Genomic DNA, 20958 nt, shown 5'->3' on the forward strand with positions numbered 1-20958 from the left:
CTTCCATTTTGTAACACTGACTGCAAGGAATGTTGGTGTGCAAGACCAAATTCCTACGTTTAACGTGTGCAATGAATCAGAAGATGCTTCCTCAAATAGCCAATGCGTTGACCTACATTTTTGAAAAGGTCCACATCGACATCGTCTTCTGCAGATTGGGGTCATTTATATTCACAAGTGCAGTTAGCACATCAGCCTGCTACATATCTCCGTTTTAAAATGGTCTAAATTCACACCCCACTCCTCTGTGGTGGAAACGAACACCAATGCTACCAATGTTACAGCCCAGTAATCACTCTTGTTTGACCGTTCTTTGATTGGAGAGATGGTGGATGGCAGAACTGCAGTGAACTGGGATGGCACAGTAAACCTTTACCTTAAAAGTAGATCGTTGACATTAATTGACCAATGGAAGGACAGAATGAGGTCATGAGGCCACCAAACCCATCCCTAATACACATGCTAACATGTGCGTCAGTTGCCCTGCTGAAGAAGCAATCTCATGGGAGAAGCAAGGAAAAAGGCTATGGGCCAACCTGTTAGAGATGAATTTCCCAGAGCTTTCCAATTCCCTAAAGGCAGTAAGCAAAGTTCCAGGAGGCCACACTGATCCATCCCTTATCATTATCCTGGATAACTAAGAACTATAACTGGAAATGACCTCATTACTCAGAAACCTGTTGAGCTCTCTTTTAAAAGACTACCTAATTGAGATGGGAACAATGAAATTATACTTACATAGCAACTTATGACACCTCTCAGAAATGTTTAAAAGTACATTATGTACAATTAATTACTTTTGGAGGTGCATTATTGTTACATAGATGAACACAGAGCATAGTCCAACAATCAGATAACCAGTTGCTGTACTTTTGGTGACATTGGTTTGAGGAAGAAATGTCGGTCAAAAGATGAGAAGACTATCCTGGTCTTCTCATTCCTCTCACAGCAGAACAGGCAAACAGGACTTTGGTTCAACATCTTGTCTGAAGAATGGCAGCTCTGATAATATGGGCAGAATCTTAATCCTTACCTTTTCATCAGTGTCAGAACTATTTCCAGATCCTGACCCCGATGGCTTTTGTGATCCACCTACAAAATCTTACCAGAGGCAGCCAAATAACAGGCCTCAGGTAAGGATGACAGGTAGACTTCACAGACCAATGAGAGTGCCCAAGGCTCTGGGTACCAGCAGCCCCACCTGGAAAGGTGGGCGCTGAAGTGGGAGGGAGACCCTGAGGGCACCTCAACATGGAGGCACCCTCTGAAGACTACAAAAGCTTAAAATAAACTATGTGGAGGAGAAACGCCACCACAAGATGGCTTGTGGCCACAGCTATGATCTTCTGACACCCACAATTCCGAGGGAGGGGAGAAATTATAGGAGAGCTTGCTGGTCTCCCATGGAGGCTGCCTCCAGCCATCAGCCAGGCTTTGGTCTCAGCAGAGGCCAGTCTGTCACTGGTAAGATCCAGGAAGAACCAATATGCCCAATAATGGGCACCTAATGCTGCTGATTGCTGCAATACGCCAGCTGATGCCAGTCTCACCCCTCCTCCAGCAAGAAGGCAGCAGGAAGCAGCAAGCTGATCTTGGGACACAGAAACAATGAGACTGCTCCCATTCAAACTTGGATCTTTCAAATCCCAAAAGGGAAACATTGCCAAGGACAATAGATTTTACTTTTCTACTATGCCCAACCATGAAGTGTGTTACGTAGGCTCTGGGTGATACAAAAGTACTCCAGTCCCAGCCTTGATATCTACCTTAAACGAAAAATAAAATCACCCAAGAAATAAAGAAGCGAAACCCTGAAGTAAGGGAGGGAGTAAACTAAAATGTTAACATGGGCAGATTAAATGCATACTTCCTGAGAAAGGTTTCAGCTACTAAAGAAGGCGCCTTTTACTGCAGGAAATCACATAGAGAATGCCTTTTTGCTTTGTTCCTAGCTTAGTCCACATTACTCTTAAACAGTACTTCATTGTCAAACATGACATGTTGCTGCAAATTATACACAGGGTACAAAGGAGCAGACGCAAGCAAAGTTCAAACTTACCTAAAGCTCATTTTGAATCAAGTTCAAAAGCAGCCAAGTACAGTATCTGAAATCCTTTTGTGTGTACAGCAGATGTTCAGAGCTTTCCGTACTGTACACCAAGCTCGGTAAAATGTGGCAGCATCGATGACTCAAATTCAGGAAGCTCAGTTCTGGTAAAAATCATCCAGGCTATGGCTATACGCCATTAAGATAATGAGCATTCATGGTGTCCTTAAGCATTAACAAGACTAAAAGCAGCATAGACACAAGCACTGCTGCTACGTTGGCAGCATACAAATAACAGGCTTAGCCACACCCGCTTCTGGCTGCATCACGCTTGGGTATCAGCCAGTTAAAAATCAGGCAGCCCTTCCTCACATTCAAAAAAACAACAAAATATAATTGGCTTAGAGATAAAAATTACTGCTAACAGCAGATTTATTTTTTTGCCTGAACCAAAACACATCATTTTTAAAAATACTGCTAAGAGAGAACAATGTGAAATCCTCTTTCTGAGAGAGAGTGTACAAACCTTTCAATACTTTCTTCCTTTCCCAGCTTGCAGTTCAACAGTTCCTCAAGCTGCAGAAATGGATAGTCCTAAGAGTTACAAATCTATCTTCGAAGCCAAGAAACTTGTTGATTTATCATCCTGTGCATATTTCTGCACTTCCACCAGCAAAACCACAGTGGCAGCAGCAGATCTGGGCATTCCTTAGTGCAGGAGGGTGCATTGAGAAGGAGCGGAGCAGAACTCTGTCTTCTCATTCCACAAGTAGATTTTTTTTTCTAAATCCAAGACAGATGAAATGCCAAAGAGCCAGACGGGCTCACTGTAACACCTGGCTGTTTATATTTTTGGCAAAAATACAACAACTACAGAATCACACAGTGCAGAAGAGGCCCTTCGGCCCATCGAGTCTGCACCAACACATGAGGAATACCTGACCTACCTATCTAATCCCATTTACCAGCACTTGGCCCATAGCCTTGAATGTTATGATGTGCCAAGTGCTCATCCAGGTACTTTTTAAAGGATGTGAGGCAACCCACCTCCACCATCCTCCCAGGCAGTGCATTCCAGACCGTCACCACCCTCTGGGTAAAAAAGTTTTCCCTCACATCCCCACTAAACCTCCTGCCCCTCACCTTGAACTTGTGTCCCCTTGTGACTGACCCTTCAACTAAGGAGAACAGCTGCTCCCTATCCACCCTGTCCATGCCCCTCATAATCTTGTACACCTCGATCAGGTCGCCCCTCAGTCTTCTCTGCTCCAATGAAAACAACCCAAGCCTATCCAACCTCTCTTCATAACTTATTCACCACAAATGCAACTGACCAACTGAGTCTTGCACGTCACAGTTAAACTTCTTGGTAATAGAAAATTAACACATCCAATTTCCTGTCTATCCGCACAGGAGATTAATGTTCAAATCTCTACAGGTCTGGACAAGTGTATTGGGAAGGGCAAAGAGCGTAGCATTCCTCAGCAGCTAGGTGGAGTACACCATAATGACTCACCATGGGGGTGACTCGCATGACATCAAATAAATGGGAGCCAAACCATGCAACATAGGTGTACTCCACTGTAAAACATGAAAAGGCACAGCCCAGAGACACCCCACCTCCAGTTTCCTGACTTGATGAGGACAGTTTAACTGCCTGGAAGCAGATAACCAGCAGCAGGCTAGGGGCGCCCACGCTTCAGGCAGGTCTACAGGCTCTCCCTGCCATTTTGGGAGCAGGAGCATCCAAAGGTTGACTCTTGTAAAGGGATTTCCCCTGCCCCTTGCACTCCCTTCCCCATCCATACCCCCACAGCGCTGGCCTGGCTGCATTTTTGTTTTTTATTTAACTTTTTAAAAAAGTTGTGCACCTCCATATTGAAGTACCCTCAGTTACTTAGCTTCTACTGAGGCCTGCTGCACCTCTCAACCTGGTAGGCCTCTCATTAGCCCCCAAGCTTCATAGTGAATGTAAGAAATAGGAGCAGGAATAGACCATACAGTCCTTTGAGTCTTCCGTACCATTCAATATGATGACTGATTTTTGGCTTCAACTCCGCTTCCTCCTCTTGCTGTGCCTTGTGATTCCCATAAGTTTGAAATAATCACACTGTTTTACACTGATACTGGAGTGGACATCAAAGTATTTCTTAGCTCTCACCATGTGTTGTGGAATGATACACTGTTAGTTGGCAGACAGACAGTAGTGATGTGGCATCCTGTATACCTATGTATAGATGCACATAACAATATAGTTCCTAACTCTTTTTGAATAATATAACAAGAAAACTTCCCTCTTTCTTTAAAAAGAATAAAATTCCTCTAAACATCAATAACTATTTCAATCATTAACATTTCTGATATATTGGGCTGGATTTTTTTAGAGTCAGGGGGACCCCATGGTGTGGTGAAAATGGCAGTCAGGGCCTGATTCAGGGATTCCCATCTCCATTCCCGGGGTTTCCGATTTTTAACAGTGCCAGTTAAAGGCGCAGGGTGATTCAGGTCTAGAGTCTACATCCTGCACTCCTGACCTGACTGGCTCCATTGTAGAGATATGCATATCCTGGTGCTCTGCAATTTTCATGGGGGTTGGGCCAGCTTTTAAAGGACTCGTGGTTCACAGCACCTCACGATGTGGCATGGGGAGTGTGCGGGGGAGGTGGGGGGAGGTGGGGGTGTGAAAGGACTTTACTGTTTTTATTTTAACTGGGACAAAGGCACACAGTTTCAACATTGGCCTTTTAAACAGCCCACCTCCTCACCTGGCAGCCCCTGTGGCTTTTTAATGGGGTCGGCCAGTCCAACGGCAGTCGACGCCCACGCCTCTGCAATGAAAATCCTGTCGTTGCGGGCACTTTCTCGCAGGGCGGGCCTGCCGAGCCAGGAATTTTCCTGACTCCCACTATCCACCTCGAAGATGAAAACTCAACCCATTACATTTAAACTAAAGATGATCAATAATCAACTTGCAAAATTAAACTGAACAACATAAGAGTCACTTATAGCTTGTTTGCTTTTGTCAAAAACATTGTTCATGGTATCACTTTGGTGATAGAATTTTGTACCACTTCCTCAGAGCTGAAGCAGCATGCTACAGTCAGTCTTCGGCCTGGCAGTACTTCTCAAGCCCTTGCATTACGATGCCACAGCTTATATTTCCCTTTCAACCATTGTGTGCCTGCCTTCTGCCAGTTTTTCAGCTTCCTGCTGTGCCCGCTCTGCTTGGCTTCTTGCATTTTTTTATTTCCTCCTTTAAATGTTCCAGCATTTCTCAGAATTTGTTATTTGTCTTCAGTAAATTATTTGCCAACTGTGATACAAGGGTGGATTTATGAGGGGACAGATGACCCATTCCCCCATCCCCACCTAAAAAACGGTCAGCCCCTCGCAAACTTTAAACCCAGCTGCCTCGCAATGGTCAAACGCTCTGGATGGCCTTAATCACTTGTGAGTGGGACCTCTGTCCCTCAGGGACAGGAAGTCCCAGTCTCGAAAGCTGCTGGACAATTTGATTGGCTGGCAGCAGTGTAATCCCAGGAGTGCTCGAAGACATTGGCCTAAATTTTTTGGATAGCGGGGTCTTGCTTCCCTCTATACAAAGAGTTGGCAGGGAACACATCCCCACCAACTCCCAGTGCCCCGCAGCCATATTATGCTCAAATGAGCGTGAAGCAGCTGCAGGCGGGACATCCAACCCTCACTCAGGAGGAAGTCCCGCCTTAGAGAGTTGCTGGCCAATCAGATTGGCCAGCAGCTCTCCAGTCCCTTCAGTGACAGGAGTTGCAGTGGACAGAAGAGGATGTACATGAGGACATCTGAGACTTAAGTCCGAGCACCGGAGGCCCACTTAAGTTTAAAGGGCCCTGGGCGGGGAGGGTAGGGAAGGCCCGAGTAAGGGGGGGGGGGTGCAAATGGGTGATCGGGGACTTGAGGGAGAGGCCAGGATGGGGGGGTGGGGGAGGGACGTCCAGAGGCCACAGGACCTTAAGGAGGGGGGTGCCCCACTTCAAAAGGGGTCTTCTGCTAGAGGTGCCCCCCCCCCACCCCACCTTTCCTGCCCAAGGTCCAAGTCCATTGATTTCCAGGCTTCCCCCACACCAACTCAATCCTCCTGCCAGCCTAAATGTTGAGGCTGGGCAGGAAACGGCCTTACGTGGTCAACAATAAGGGCCTCAATTGGGCAAGGGTGGGCTTCCCGCCTAAGGCCTTGCCCATCCCAACATAAAATCACCGCATGGCCAGAACTGGCAGGAACCTGGAGGGAATCCGTTTCCATCAATTTCAATTTCCTTCAATTTCAATTTCCTTCAATTTCAATTTCCTTCAATTTCAATTTCCTTCAATTTCAATTTCCTTCAATTTCAATTTCCATCAATTTCAATTTCCTTCAATTTCAATTTCCTTCTGATGAAGAGTCACACGGACTCGAAACATTGACTCTGTCTTCCTCTCCACAGTTGCTGTCAGACCTGCTGAGTTTTTTCCAGCAATTTTTGTTTTTGTTTCAGATTTCCAGCATCCACAGTATTTTGCTTTTATCCTTCAATTTCATGCTCCCCTCCGCCACTCCAATCCCGCCGGCGGGGGGAGCATAAAGTGCAGGCCAGTGGTGGCCACTGCTGGAACTACAAACAATCCCCAGGAAGGAAGAAGTTTGGCTGAATCTTCCACGAAGTGGCAATTACAGTCGGGATTGCTGCCCTGTTCCTGCTTTTCTGTGCTTTGCCAGAGATCCGCATTTCTGGTCGGGACTTCCGATCGCGGCTTCTTTAGAAATGCGGAGCGTACCTTCAATCCAGTTGTTTCCTCACAGCGCTGGATCGTTGGGGGAAGACAAGCCACGCCCCCTTTTTATGACACTAGCTGCCATATCCTGGTAAGTGTTCACTAAAAGCTTTGGGACTTTTAACAGCTTTTAGTGTACAAGTGTCTGACTGACTGGGTGAGTGAATGGGAAAATGTGTAGGTGGGTAAGGAGGGTGGGTGAGGTAAACAAGTAGGATGGCAGGTGGATAGGATGGCAAGGAGGCAGGTGAGTGAGGTGGTAGGGTTGCAGCTTGATGAGGTGGAAGTGGGTAGGGTGGTAGGTGGGTGCTTGGGTAGGTGGTTCGGGGGGTAGTCGGGTCGAGTCTGGAAGAGTTGTTAGGTCGGGGGCAGTTAGGTGGTGGGGCCAGGTAAGGACGGGTCAGGGGAGGGAAGTCGGAGGGACAGTTGTATAGTTATCCAGGAGATAGACTAGGACTTTTTGTCAAATGTTTTTGGGGTAACTCTTCAGGTAAGTAGGTTGGAACTGTCCAAGTCGGTGACTGCATTGAGACCTTGGAGGGGTAGCATAGCGCAGTGCATCTTCTGGCTATGTCCAGCTCCCTGATGATTCAGAGACTGGAAGATCTGGGCCCAAATCTCCCGGACTTGTAAGTTAAGTCTGGGTATTTTGGGTGGGCAGGGAGTGGAGACCTCAGGGAAGTGGGCAGGGAGAGGGGGGGGGATGACAAGGGGTTTAGAGGCCAGAGTGAGACACAACTGGGGGTACCATTTTGGGGATAATGCCCCTAATGGACACAGGAATCTCCCGAAGAGGTAAGCACCCTGCTTGATGACAGCAGCCCATGCGGTCAGAGCAGCTGGGCTAGGTGGCATCCTTCCACATTCCCTTACAAGCTGAATGGTAGTTAATTATCCACTTAAGAGTCTCAATAGACACATGGTTGGCCGGCTGCCTGATGCCTTACCAACTCCCTGTAAAATGGGGGACAGGTTGGGGGGTGGGCAGGAAGGCAGTGGGCCCCCATCCCCGCCTTACAATATGCCAGTGGGGGCCACAAATCTCACCCCATAGTGTTAATCTGCATCTGCGGTTCAATGATTTGCTGCCCGAACTCAGCACTGACATTCTTTCCATTCTTTCCTTTCTCAAGTGATTCTATTTGAAGCACGTGCTGTTGACATTTCAAAGGTTCAGGCTCTCCCACTTGGATGCCTCCTCTGCTAACTATGCAGCTTGCAGCTTCTCTTCCATGTGCTCCTTTTCCACTTACTCTGCTCAGCCTTCAGTCTTTCCAGGTCAGTGCCAATTGTTTTATCTCCTGCCCGCCTCTGTTCACCACAGGAAACTAAAAATTCAACCCAAGCAGTCCGCACTATTTAACGGTGAATGGAATAACATATCCCATATTAAAATTATCTCTAGGAATATGTTGGTTTGTTAACATTGTATATGGTGTAATTGTATGTGGTGCAGAGAATGGTATTCACAGGTTTCATTTCTGATCTGCACCAATTTCTGCTTCTGAAACTCCACATGTTCTCATAGTTACTAAGATATCACTTGGCCATGAAGCATCCAAGACAATTGTAATCCAATAAATGTAGCGTCTATATTGTTAGACCAGTAATCCAGAGGCCTGGGCTAAAGGACGCAAGTTCAAATCCCACCATGGCAGTTTGAGAATTTGAATTCAGTTGAAGAAATCTGGGAACAGAAAACTTCTATCGGTAAAAAATGGCCATGAAACTGTCGGATTGTTGCAAAAACCCAACCACTGCCCTTTCACGAGAGAAATCTGCTGGCTTTAACTGGCCTAACCTATACGTGACTCCAGCCCCACACAAACATGGTTGATTTTTAACTACTCCCTGCCATGGCCTAACAAGCAACTCAGTTGTATCAAACCTTTCCAGGACTTCTAGAGATGGGCAATAATTCACAACCTTGACAGCGTCACCCACATCCCAAGAGTAATTTAAAAAAAAAACAGCAAGTGATTTAAGTTAATCAAAATCTATCATGTATAGATAATGGAGTGAGCCTGTAGATAAACATATTTACATCATCACTTGGAGGGAGTGTGAGAAATTGATTTTTAAAATATTTTTGGGGAATCGTGTGTTATTCTGTAGAAAAGGGGTGTGTGTGTGAGAGAGAGAGAGAGATTGAAAGAGAGAGAGAGATTGAAAGAGAGAGAGAGAGAGATTGAAAGATGAAAGGGATAGAGGTGTTGGGTTTGAGGTACAAGTAAATAGGTTAGATCCAACATTTGAATTTTTAGATAAATTGAGGGTTTGTTTGAATATCAAAGGGGAGTCAGAGGTTACAAGACACATGTTTGCATCTTGCAGGAGTTCCATAGGTAAATAGAAGGGGGGGTATTATATTTTATTGACTCGAAAGCAAAGACAAGGTAGAGACATGAAAGATTTTATATTCGGAAGAATTGGAGTTCAAAGAGGTGTGAGAACAATGGAACCAGAGATGGGGAGGGGAAGGTATTTTAGAGTTACTGTGGAGCTGTGAGATATAGCTGCGGATAGCTGTTGAGATAGCAGCTGGAGCCGAGTTGAGAGCTGTTAGCTTTGGGCTGGGAGCAGATGCCATTTGAACAAGCCATCTAGTCAAGCCAGAAAAGTCTTGGGCTGCAACAAGCAGTTTTATTCTGAAGTTTGGATTCCACAGCAGAGTGGGAGAGAGTTGAGAGGGCATATGGTATGCCTCTATTAAAAGGTACAGCAGTTTGCATTGGGTAATATTACTGGATTGCGAATAGTTAAGCACCTATAAGGAAATGTTGCCTGGAAGGTGTTTCCTTGTGGATCTAACCAAGTAATGAGTCTTTTTAGGGAATGTTTTGTAATACTAACCTTAATTGCGTAACTGCAATCTTGTCTGCTTAAGTTTTCTTTTATTCTTGTTAATAAAACTTTTACTTATAATTTTTAAAATCCCAAAAAAGTGTTACCGGACCTCTTCCTGCTGAGATTGGTACGTTATCTTCTCGTTTTGAGAATACAAAAAAAAAGGGTATGGCCCATAAGCCAAGTTTCCCTCTAGGATTTGGTTTACGCAGTAATTAACACCAGCTGTGGTCATAACAGGGAGCATGTGAAGAGAAATGCAATAGAACAGAACCAATGTAACCAGTCCATAGATAAAACCATCTACAGGCTCAAAAATATATTTTCTGTCACTCACATCAACAGGAGAGGAGGGTAAAAAACAGAAGGGCACCAACCTGTGGCAAAATACAGATCTGGGCTTGTTCCAGAACCAAGAACTTAGCTTTAAGCTGCTTTTCCATTTGTTTTCGGCAACTGGTTCTTGAACCATTGGTCTCACTGAATGCACTACCTTTTCAATTGTTCACATCAAAGACATTTTTTTTTAAAAATTGGGTCTTTCAGGTCACTGATGAGTTCCTTGGGACCAGCAAACACATGTCTGTGACACATCATGATCTTATCATGCATGCATATTGCAATCATCTCTCTAATCACAGGCAAAAGGTGGAGGTGGGAGGAAGGAAATAAATACAATAACTATCACTAGACAAAAAGTGCTAGGGAAACTAATGGGGCTAAAGGCCAATAAGTCACCTGGACCTGATGGGTTTGCATCTTAGGATATTAAAGGAAAAAGCTGCAGAGATAATGGATGCGCTGGTAGTAATCTTCCAAGAGTCCTTAGATTCTGGAAAAGTCCCAGAGGATTGAAAAACTGCCAAAGTAACACCCTTATTCAAAAAGGGAGGGAGACAAAAAACAGGTAACTATAGGCCAGTTAGCTTAACATCTGTCATTGAGAAAATGTTGGAGTCTATTATAAAGGATGTAATAGCAGAGTTTTTAGAAATACATAATCTAATCAACCAGAGTCAGCATGGCTTCATGAAGGGGAAATCATGCCTGACAAATTTATTAGAATTCTTTGAGGAGGTAACAACCAGGATAAATAAAGGGGAACCAGTAGATGTAATATATTTGGATTTCCAAAAAGCATTCGATAAGGTACCACACATAAGGCTACTTGATAAGCGCCCATGGTGTTGGGAATAGTATATTAGCATGGATAAAGGACTGGCTAACTAATAGATGACACTGAGTTGGGATACAGGGGGCATTTTCAGGATGGCAACCTATAATTAATGGAGTGCCAGGGATCAGTGATGGGGGCTCAATTATTTACAATATATGTTAATGACTTGGATGAGGAAAATGAATGTACTATCGCCAAGTTTGCTGATGACATAAAAATAGGTGGGAAGGCAAGTGGTGAGGATGACACAAGGAGTCTACAGAGGGATATAGACAGGTTAAGCAAGTGGGCAAAAACTTGGCAGATGGACTATAATGTGGGAAAGTGTGGGGTTATGCACTTTGGCAGGAAGAAGAGAGGAGCTGTATATTGTTTAAATGAAAAAATACTGAAGAACTGCAGCAGAGAGGGATTTGGGGTCCTCGTGCATGAATCCCAAAAAGCTAGCATACAAGTTCGTCAGGTAATAGGTAAGGCAAATGGAATGTTGGCCTTTATTTCAAATGGGAATGGAGTATAAAAATGGGGATTTTCTTATGAGGAGAGGTTGAGTAGGTTGGGCTTGTACTCATTGGAGTTTAGAAGAATGAGAGGCTACCCTATTGAAACATATAACATTCTTAGGGGGTTGACAGGGTAGATTCTGAGAAGTTGTTTCCCCTCGTGGGAGAGTCTAGGACCAGAGGGCACAATTTCAGAGTAAGGGGTTGCCTATTTAAAACAGAGATGAGGAGGAAGTTCTTCTCTCAGAGGGCAGTGAATCTGTGGAATTCTTTACCGCAGAGAGTTGTAGAGGCTGGGTCGTTAAGTATATTCAAGGCTGAGATAGACAGATTTTTAATCAGTAAGGGAATCAAGGGTTTTGGGGAAAAGGCAGGAAAGTGAAGTTGAGGATTATCAGATCAGGCATGATCTCATTGAATGGCAGAGCAGACTCAATGGGCCGAATGGCCTACTTCTGCTCCTACATCTTATGGTCAGTACAACAGCATGAAATACTGACCATAAGATGCTGAAACCCCAGTCAAATATTCACTGCCAATATGTTTAAACTACCTTTAAAAGTACTCTACTCTCTATGCACCTAATTAAATTAATTTGGTCAAAAGCCAAAATGATGAGTATTATACAACTTAATTATCCATCCATTTCGCTCAACATAATTCTGAAAATAGATGTCATTTTGATCTGTCATTCCTCCTTAAATTATTTGTTGGGGGTGGCAATAGAATTAGTCCGCAGGAGTTACTGACCACAGTAGTGTGAGGGCTTGAAATAAAGTCAGCATGCCAGTTAAACCAAAAATAGCCTGCATCAGTGCAAGGTATATTTTTTAGCATTGTGTCAATGCAAACAATGTGGTGTAGCTGGGCTATGACATATCCTGCATTGGCAGCAGGTAAATAGTGCAAGAGCAGCTGCAGAAAGTACTTCAAACCACTTGTACTTTGCATACTACAGCATAAATGAGAAACTTCTATACTTTCTTCAGGTTTTGAGGGAGCAATGCTAGTCCCTCCCTCTACATGTCATCCTCCACTGTTTATATTTGATTCCTGCTTCAACTCTTAGGTAGGTCCTTCGAATGGTTGATTTAAGCAAACATGGAGATTGTCAGGGTGGGAAAGAAATCTTAAGACAGTTTATTGCCTTCTTTGCTTTGCAGATAAAAAGGAGACATAGAAAGCTCTGTTAAAAAAGTTACAGAGCCAGCTCTGCCAACTAAAGAATTCCCTTCATTTGTGTTACACAGAACCAAAGGTTTACAGTACAGGAATAAGCCAATTAGATCATGTCTGGGCTTCAAAACTAATCACCCTGTCCCAAGCTTTCCCCATAGTTCTGCATCTTCCTCCAGTTCAAATATTTGCCTAATATCTAACACATGTCCCTTAATGGATGTAATGGTCTTGGTCGCTGGCAAAGCCTCCTGTATTGCAAAAATATTTTATGTAACTTTTCCTAACCAGTCTCCTCACTCTCAGTGGTAATTTTTAACTGATGACCCCTCAGCACTGTGGAAATAGATGTTTCCTATTCGCTCAATCAAATCCCTTCACAGATTCTAAAAACTTCTCGTGAACGTTGTCTTAATCTTTGCTGCTGCAGTGGAAACAATCCCAGCATCAAGCTTCCTCAATCTTCGGTACCATTCTGGTGAATTTGTGCCCTATGCTCAATTATGGTTATAAACCCTTTTTATAAAGGGGCCCCCAGGCTACTCATAGTCATCTGAATGTGGCCTAACCAGTGTCTGATACAAGTTTAACCAGCATAGGCAAAGAAGAATTGAGCCCCAAGATGAAGAAAAATAAGCAGCACACTTTTGTTGCGACCACGTTTTTCTCGTTTGCTATGCTTACTGATCATGGATTAATAATCCAGAGAAATATTTTCTGACTGCAGCTATGCTGTCACTGTGAAGGAAAAGGCAACTCGGAATGACAATGAAACAAAAATTAAGGTACAAATGCAAAGTTGGTCCTAACCTGGCTTTGGGGTGGAACGATGCAAAGTTCCCATGGACGATCCATCTACTTAACGTGGGATCTGGCCAAGTTTAAAAAGTGTTTGACGGTCCACTGGACCCTCTGCACCCCTGACTTGAAGCACATTTTATTTAAATATTTTGAGAGGGTGGAGATTCATAACCACACTGTCAATACATTTAAATGTTACTGCCTTCATCTACCTGGGCCAAAGTTACAGAACCTCCCCCCTAAGCCGGTCCACCTCTCTAACATCAGCTGTGGTTCAGTTGGTACCTTGGTCGCCTGTGAATCACAAGGCTGTGGGATCAAATCCTTCTCCTCAACTTGAGCACAAAAATCAAGGCTGACACTCCAGTGCAGTACTGAAGAAGTGCTGCGCTAATGGAGATACTTTCTATCAGATGAGACGTTAAACCGAGGTCTGTCTGTCCTTTTAGATGGATGCAAAAGATTCCTTGCCACTTTTCCGAAGAAGAACAGGGAAGTCATCCCCAGTGTCCACGCCAATATTTATCTCTCAATCAACATCACAAAAACAAATTATGTGGTCCTTAGCACATTGCTGTTCATGGGAGCTTGCTGTGCGCAAACTGGCTGGTGTGTTTCCTACTTACAAAAGTACTTCATTGATTGTAAAGCGCTTTGGGACATTGTGGTCATGAGAAGACACTATATAAATACAAGCCTTTTTTTTGGGAAAAGCCCTCACTCTCCTCCTTTAAAGGGGCTCCTTACAATCTGCCTCTTTGCCCAAACCTTTTGCCATCTGTCCTAATATTTCCTCATGTGGCTTGGCATCAAATTTTGTTTGACAATCCATCTGTGAAGCACCTCATGCCATTTTACCATGTTAAAGGCACCATATAAATGCAAGTTTCTGCTTTTTCTCACTGGGAGACGTTTCACTTGACCAGAGGGTCAGATTTAAAGTCTTTGACTCTTGTCAAATAGAAGTATGGAGTTATTATGTGGCTCATTGCTGTGGAGGTGAAACAGCTGTACAAGCTGCTGTAGGAAAGAAACAGATAGCATTTCACAAGGCCAACTCATTTGAGCAATAATGTAAAACATTTCTGATGATCAACTGATGCACAATGCATGTACTGAGTTCATTGGCAGGATATCTGACAAGGACAGTTATTGAAGGACGCTGTCAACTCTCTAAAAGCTGGTCTCAGTTGTTGAAGTCAGAATCTTCCCCCATTAAAACTGATAATGATAGAAAGGCAGGCAAGAAGCAGGATTGTTCCTTTTGAAGCAATATTAAGAGGCCTTGCTCCATGTTATTCTTCAAAATCTTCCTCTTGGAAACAACCTCCCATAAGGCTGAATGTGCACAATTTTTGTATAGAGGTGCTAGAGAACAAATTCCAAAATAGTTAAAAAGGCCTTTCAGGCAGCATGTGGTCAACGAAGGACATAAAGATATTATCTGCACTGGTCATGTTAAGAGGCCAGCAACTATTTAGCATTTTTTCTAACATCTTAAATGAGAGAAGTACACTTTGACTCAATCTCTGGAACTTTCTACTCTAACCTTCCATCTCTCAACACTCCATTAAAAACCTTCTTAAAATTCACCATTTTTGACCAAACTTCTGTTCATCTCTTCTGCCATGGCTGAACATCTGTTCCTTTTCCCTACAGTGCTGCAAACCATTACTTGAAAAAAAAATGCTGTAAATGCGCTGTAAAAAAAAAGCTGAAAGGGAGAAAATAGCCATTTGAAGAATGTGAACAGAGTCCGTGCACAGCTGCAAGGACATCCATAAGGAATAGACCAACTACCTTTAAGCAGTAGAACTTCCATCGCCACCTTAATTTGTCATAGGTTTCTAAGTCAAAACTTATGCCCATTGAAATATTGTGAACACTCTGCTTTTGGGCTGCAGAGTAGTGCTTCACTTTTATGGTTACAATAGGGCATGCCTCCCAATTTCTTCTACAGCAATCAGATAATGTTTCAGATAAGCCATTACCCTGTAGAATAGCAGCAACTTGCACTGAGGTTTCAAATCTTATCCAGCAACATAGCTGTTGGTTGTAATCCGTATTCACTCAAAGCAGTAAGCCATGTCTTTACTATTCCAGATTAGATAGAATGTGCAAAATTAAAAGGATAGAGTAGATTAAGTACAAGTAATAATTAGCAAGTACTGGTGTTTTTTTGGCACAAGTGTAGAGCACTGGAAACAGACTGTAAATCATTTCAGAGTTAAGCTGCGTGTACCTTACAGAGAGGTGCCCATCTTCTCATGCTTAACTCATTTAAGATTATCAGTCCATTACACCCACAACAGTTAAGCAAAGGGAAACTCCAGAAAGTTCTTCATTTTGTTTTAAACTGATTGCTACTCTGTGACCAACATTCCACTTTATGTTTCTGGAATGAAAAGCAAAATTAAAACACATGTTTGCTCAAAGCATGAGCCCAGATTTTGAAGTGGACACAATAGTGAGGCTATCAGTGCCCACCTTTGTTAAGGAGTTGTTACATTTCCCATAAAAAAAAGAGGTTTGAATTCCCAGTGACTGACTCAAAGGGTCACATAACAAGGTTTCACGTTTGAAGACTGACTGTAACGAATTAAGGTTAACATAGACTAAATATTACTTAGCATGCAACTAATACACTAAAGTACAAAAAAGATATCCCTTATCAGCATTCAAATCACAATCGAAAACCCCATGTCACATTTATACGTTACAGCGTGCGCGCCACAGAATTTCAGTCATTACAGGAACCAGTCCAAAGTTACTTCCAGCTTCCAACGGGATCACTTCTCCCTGTTTTACTGAGTTGCAATGTCCAATGACTGTCGCAGATTCTTCCCCTCAGTCTTCTGAGAAATCCTGAAATCGACCACACGGCTCACTCTGGCAATTCCTTCCCCCAGTCGTGCCAGGGCAAACCTTCCAGTGCCCTTAAATTTCCATGGGTTCAGTCCCTTTGACAGAGAATGCCTTCTCACCCATATCGTGCCTGGTAGCTAACCAGAGAAATAGCATTTTTCCCCTGCTGACCGCAGCAGATACTGTCCCAGTCTCTCTGTTCAAAACTCTCTACTTTTGTGCTCAGGCCTTTTCTTTTTAAGAAAGCCGACTGCCTGAGAGTCTGTAAGTCTACCTATGGCAAATCTAGCTGTTCTGCCTTCGTTTTCAGGTGTTAACTCTGCCATGTGGATTTCAATAGCACCTGACCCAGGCCACATCAGCTTATAACTGGGCAGAACGAGCAGAAAGTCACATGCTCCCTTTCTACCTTGAATTAAAATAGACAGTTTAAAACATAACCACCTCATAAACCCTTGCAAACTGGGCAGAAATTTCTGGTATCCATACATGTGCAGTTAAACATGAAAATCAGGAAGTTGCTGTCTAATTTGCCTCGTTTCATCACAAGCTTCATTACACTAGTACCTGGCTGAGAGATATGGCAATCAAACACACTTGTGCAGTTGCTGTACTAGATTCCCATTAAACATGCCGGAAAAATTCAGGGCTTGTCCATTCAAGGGTAAGGGAATTTTTAGATGGCATGATAAGTCTTGGTTATTGCCAAACAACCTCTCTGGCACTGAAAATTATTTTTACAAATGCGGAGTCCCATTGCTTCAGATATTTATCATTATTGGAGGTTTCCAAAAATTACTTTTATGATTTTTTTTCCTGTCTCTCTTTTCTGTCTCATCTCTCTTTTTATCCAGTTTTTATTTCCTTCTCTTTATTTCACTTTCTGCACATGATTTTACACTGAATTAAATGTTTTAACTTATGCTTACTGATTTAGATCCTGCATACCTCAGTAATCAGCTTCTTCAACCCGAGTGGTTGAGACGCAACCAGCTGCCCTGTTTACACAGGGCCCAGATCCCCTCTACAGGACGCCACACTGTTTCAAGTGCCATTTGCTTATTTGTGACCACATCATCCACGTCTATTTCCCAGTTTGTAATAGGTTAGTGATGGGGAGGAGCAGAGCCATTAGATTCAGTGCATTAGAGCAAAGGGGAACAGATAGAAAAGCATTTTGAGCCATTGCTTAGAAAGCTCTTGTGAAAATATACATGGATTTTTTTTCTGAAAACATTCTTTGAAAATACTGCAGAAGCTCCTGTGGTAATTTTTAAGGTTTTATTAAGAATGTGCAAATGCATCATTTTGGAAACAGCATTTTGTAAAACAGATTTTAAAAAAGCTAGTTAAGGCAAAGTCACACCTCCAGAAAAAGCAGTGCTTTTCACTGAGGCTCTGTGTGATTACTGCCTCAGTAATCAGCTTCTTCCGAGTGGTTGAGACACAACCAGCTGTACACAGGGCCCAGATCCCCTCAACAGGACACCACACTGTTTCGAGTGCCATTTGATTATTTGTGACTACATCATCCACGTCTATTTCCCAGTTTGTAATAGGTTAATGATGGGGAGGAGCAATGCTTTTTCTGTGTTCTGCCTTTTTACAGAATCATTTCCAAATATCAACGCTGTGACAACATTCAAAATTCACTGCTGAGTACAAAAGTAATGTTTGACAGACTGTTAATATTGTACCAGAAAGTTTGATGCAACTTGGAAGCATGTAGTAACTTTGTAATGGCAACCCGTAATTTCCCTAGGAACTGCAGTTATAAATCCACAGGCAACTCTTCATTCTTTTCATCTTAGGCCAGTATGCTTAATAGATTGTCTCTATCCAATATTACAGCATTGGAATGGCAATTATATTTGCTGATGTTTCAAGCATGGCAAGATGTAGCAAAAAGACTAGAGGGCACTGTAAATCGACCTCTGGAATCTGGATTACATTCCAGGTCAGATTTTTGGGATTATCTCTGCTGCCAAGGGCTGAAAATTAAAGGAATTTGAACTGTCTTATTTCAGTTTCACAGCACAAAACTACCAATGATTTAACCTCACACAGAGCAGATGGTAGACATTGTTGGGATAGAATACCTTGCTTGATTGTGTATATGGTATGGTATTCTGGAAGCACTCAACACCAGAGCATGAACATTCCTCACCAAGTTCAACCAGACCCTATTTAGGCCGTTGCAAGGGCCTTAACCAATAGTGTGGGAGTCACAAATTGATGGAGTAGATGTAAACACTTTTGAAGGGGGCAGATAAGTTCTGTTTAAGTGTCATGGTATTAAGTTTTTCTTAATACCCTACTCTTTAAACATTAAAAATAACAGGTTGAAGCTGTCACAGAGTTTTTAAAAACCCTCTGCTGGACTGTTTTGATTGCAAGACCATCAGGTAAAGGTTAGAAAAAAATAATAGCATCTGGTCATGGACTTTCAATGAGCTTTTTGTTCACATTTCATCAAGGGCTTTTATTATGTCATTATGAATGCTCATCTGAGTTTCAAAAGCTACAATTATCTCAGCTGCGGGTTCGGAGTTGACAGTTTTATTGGCAGCTTAAAGAGGCTATTAAAGGATTCGCTGTCTTTGATATGGGGTCTGAATAGAAACGTGTTTGTTTTTATATTAGATTAACCTCGCGGAGATTTAAAAGTTTTGAATGGGTTCTACAAATGGGAGATTTTTCAACCATTAAATGCATAGGAGAGCTGCATTAGATTTATTAGAAGTTTATTTTTTTCATCTCCACATGGCTCCTGATGTCTGCCCATGTTGGTTACTGGGGGATGGCTATGGGGTTGGCAATGAGGGTACATGGGTGTGGGTGAGTGGCTTGAACTGAATTGAGTTGGCATGGGGGGTATAAGGGGCCATGGTTATGTTGGTGGGGGGGTGGTGGGGGATGATGACATATTGTGAGGGGTAAAGAATAGAAGGCTGAACAGCTTATAAAACAACCAAGACAAAGTCCCAGAGTACTGAGGCACGCCTTCTAACCAGCCCGCCTCAGCACTTGCTCCACCCATGGCTGTCAAGGATCTGCTTCTGAGGCCCTACTCTATCCTGCACCGACCTCCCCAGAGGGAAAATTGGGTCTAATGGAGCCCTTTAAACTGAGGCAGATCTGCCGAGTTGGGGAATTACCCAACTAGAGATACCCACCTCAGTAGTGAAAATCTGGGCCAGGTCAGGTAACCAAAAGCTTGGTCAAAGAGGTAGATTTTAAGGAATGTTTCGAAGGATAAAAGCCTCTCCTATGGCTCCCAGTCAGAGGAAATTATATGTCTTTTTGTTATATATGTAACAGCACAATTTCAGTAGAAACTAGATATAATAGGATTACCATTACAGAGTTACCTATAATTTCACTATACTGGGAGTGTGACAATGTTACCAAATAGTTTTAACATATCATACAGATTACAGATGCAGATGATTGATTTAAATATGTAGATGAAATGTTCACGTATTTGTATACAAAAGCACTTTAGGTCTAGTTGAAAGGTTGATCACTAATCACAGAATGTGACATGGACAAGAACCTGGTGGATGTGAATGCAAGAGCTTCTACAAGTGTGTAAAAAGAGAAAGGAGAGATTAACAAAGTAAAAAGTTTTCAAAAGAGATTTGGAATTTGAAAAGAATTGCAGTGCTACAGGGAAAGGGCAAGGGAGTGGGACAGGCTGAATCACTCTTACAATGAGCTGACAGACATGATGGGTGAAGTTGCCTCCTCCTATAAAGTAACGACTTTATGGTTCTAGGGTTCTAAGAGGCTACAAAAGGATATAGGCCAGATAAGTAACTGGCCAAGAAAGTGGCAGAAGAAGTATAATGTGGGAAGTATAAACTTATGCTCTTTGGTAGTGATGGGTTCCTACAACATGAGAAGAAATCCAACATTGTATATTCAAAGCTTTATCCTTGTTGCTATTTTTAAAAATGGGCTTTCTGCTAAACCAAAACAAATGGCTGCTATAAGTCACATGACCATAAAGTTGGCCCTTTGTCTGGGAACTACCACCAGGAGTTACAAGAACAAAATAATTATTTTTTCAAGCCTGTGGAATCTTATAACTCATTGTATATGCCCCTTGTAATCACAAAACCAGGAGACTCCCACATAGCAGCTCAGCAGGCATGACGAGTTTCTAATAGACTTATCTTACACCTGGGGCTATCCAGGTATATTTCAAAAGTGAACCAAAGGGTCATTTGCATCTGAGAAGCCCACCCTTCTAATGCAGTCAGAGGGTCTGCCTAAACAATGGGTTCCCAACACTAGACCCTCAATATGTAACTCTCTCAACAACTAGTGACTGGGACATTATTAGTACTGAAGTCAAAGCCAGTTCCAGACACTGGATAAACATCCCTTTTGAAGTCATTGTGGAGAAAGAAGGCCACATGACTTGTGTGACCATTTTGAATTCCCTACATGCCTTTGAGAACTTAGAAATCCGCAGACTGCTGTTTTACCATCAACTGGAAAGGACTCCAGCAGCCTGATTGAGCAAATAGTCAGTCACCACCTCTCAACTCCACGAAGCCTGCTCGATTTTAAAAGTCTCTGCCAATCTAAGCACAGAAAGCCCACTGTGGTGTGTGTGTGTGTTGTGGAGTGGGAAGTTGCGGACACATTCAAAACCTAGAGGAGGAGTGAAATAAACTAACCCTCTGAGTTAATTATAACGGGTTTGCTGCAGACTATCAGTAAATTGGATCACACGAACTGAAGAA

General features: G+C 42.9%; 1 protein-coding gene across 2 annotated transcripts in view; it reads right to left on the reverse strand.

Moving 5' to 3' along the window:
- Positions 1-20958, reverse strand: part of LOC144681635 (protein shisa-5-like) — an 82883-nt gene that overhangs the window by 43858 nt on the left and 18067 nt on the right. The window contains exon 1 of one of the 2 annotated variants that reach the window (XM_078543411.1): positions 2060-2369. The exons of the other annotated variant lie outside the window; for it this stretch is intronic. Within the exon in view, the coding sequence (XP_078399537.1) occupies positions 2060-2070 (11 nt within the window). The 5' untranslated portion in view covers positions 2071-2369. Of the gene's footprint in view, positions 1-2059; positions 2370-20958 lie in introns of those variants that run through there. 2 annotated transcript variants of the gene reach the window in all.

Source organism: Cetorhinus maximus, chromosome 6 (genome assembly GCF_964194155.1).
Source record: "Cetorhinus maximus chromosome 6, sCetMax3.hap1.1, whole genome shotgun sequence".
Classification (NCBI taxonomy): domain Eukaryota; kingdom Metazoa; phylum Chordata; class Chondrichthyes; order Lamniformes; family Cetorhinidae; genus Cetorhinus; species Cetorhinus maximus.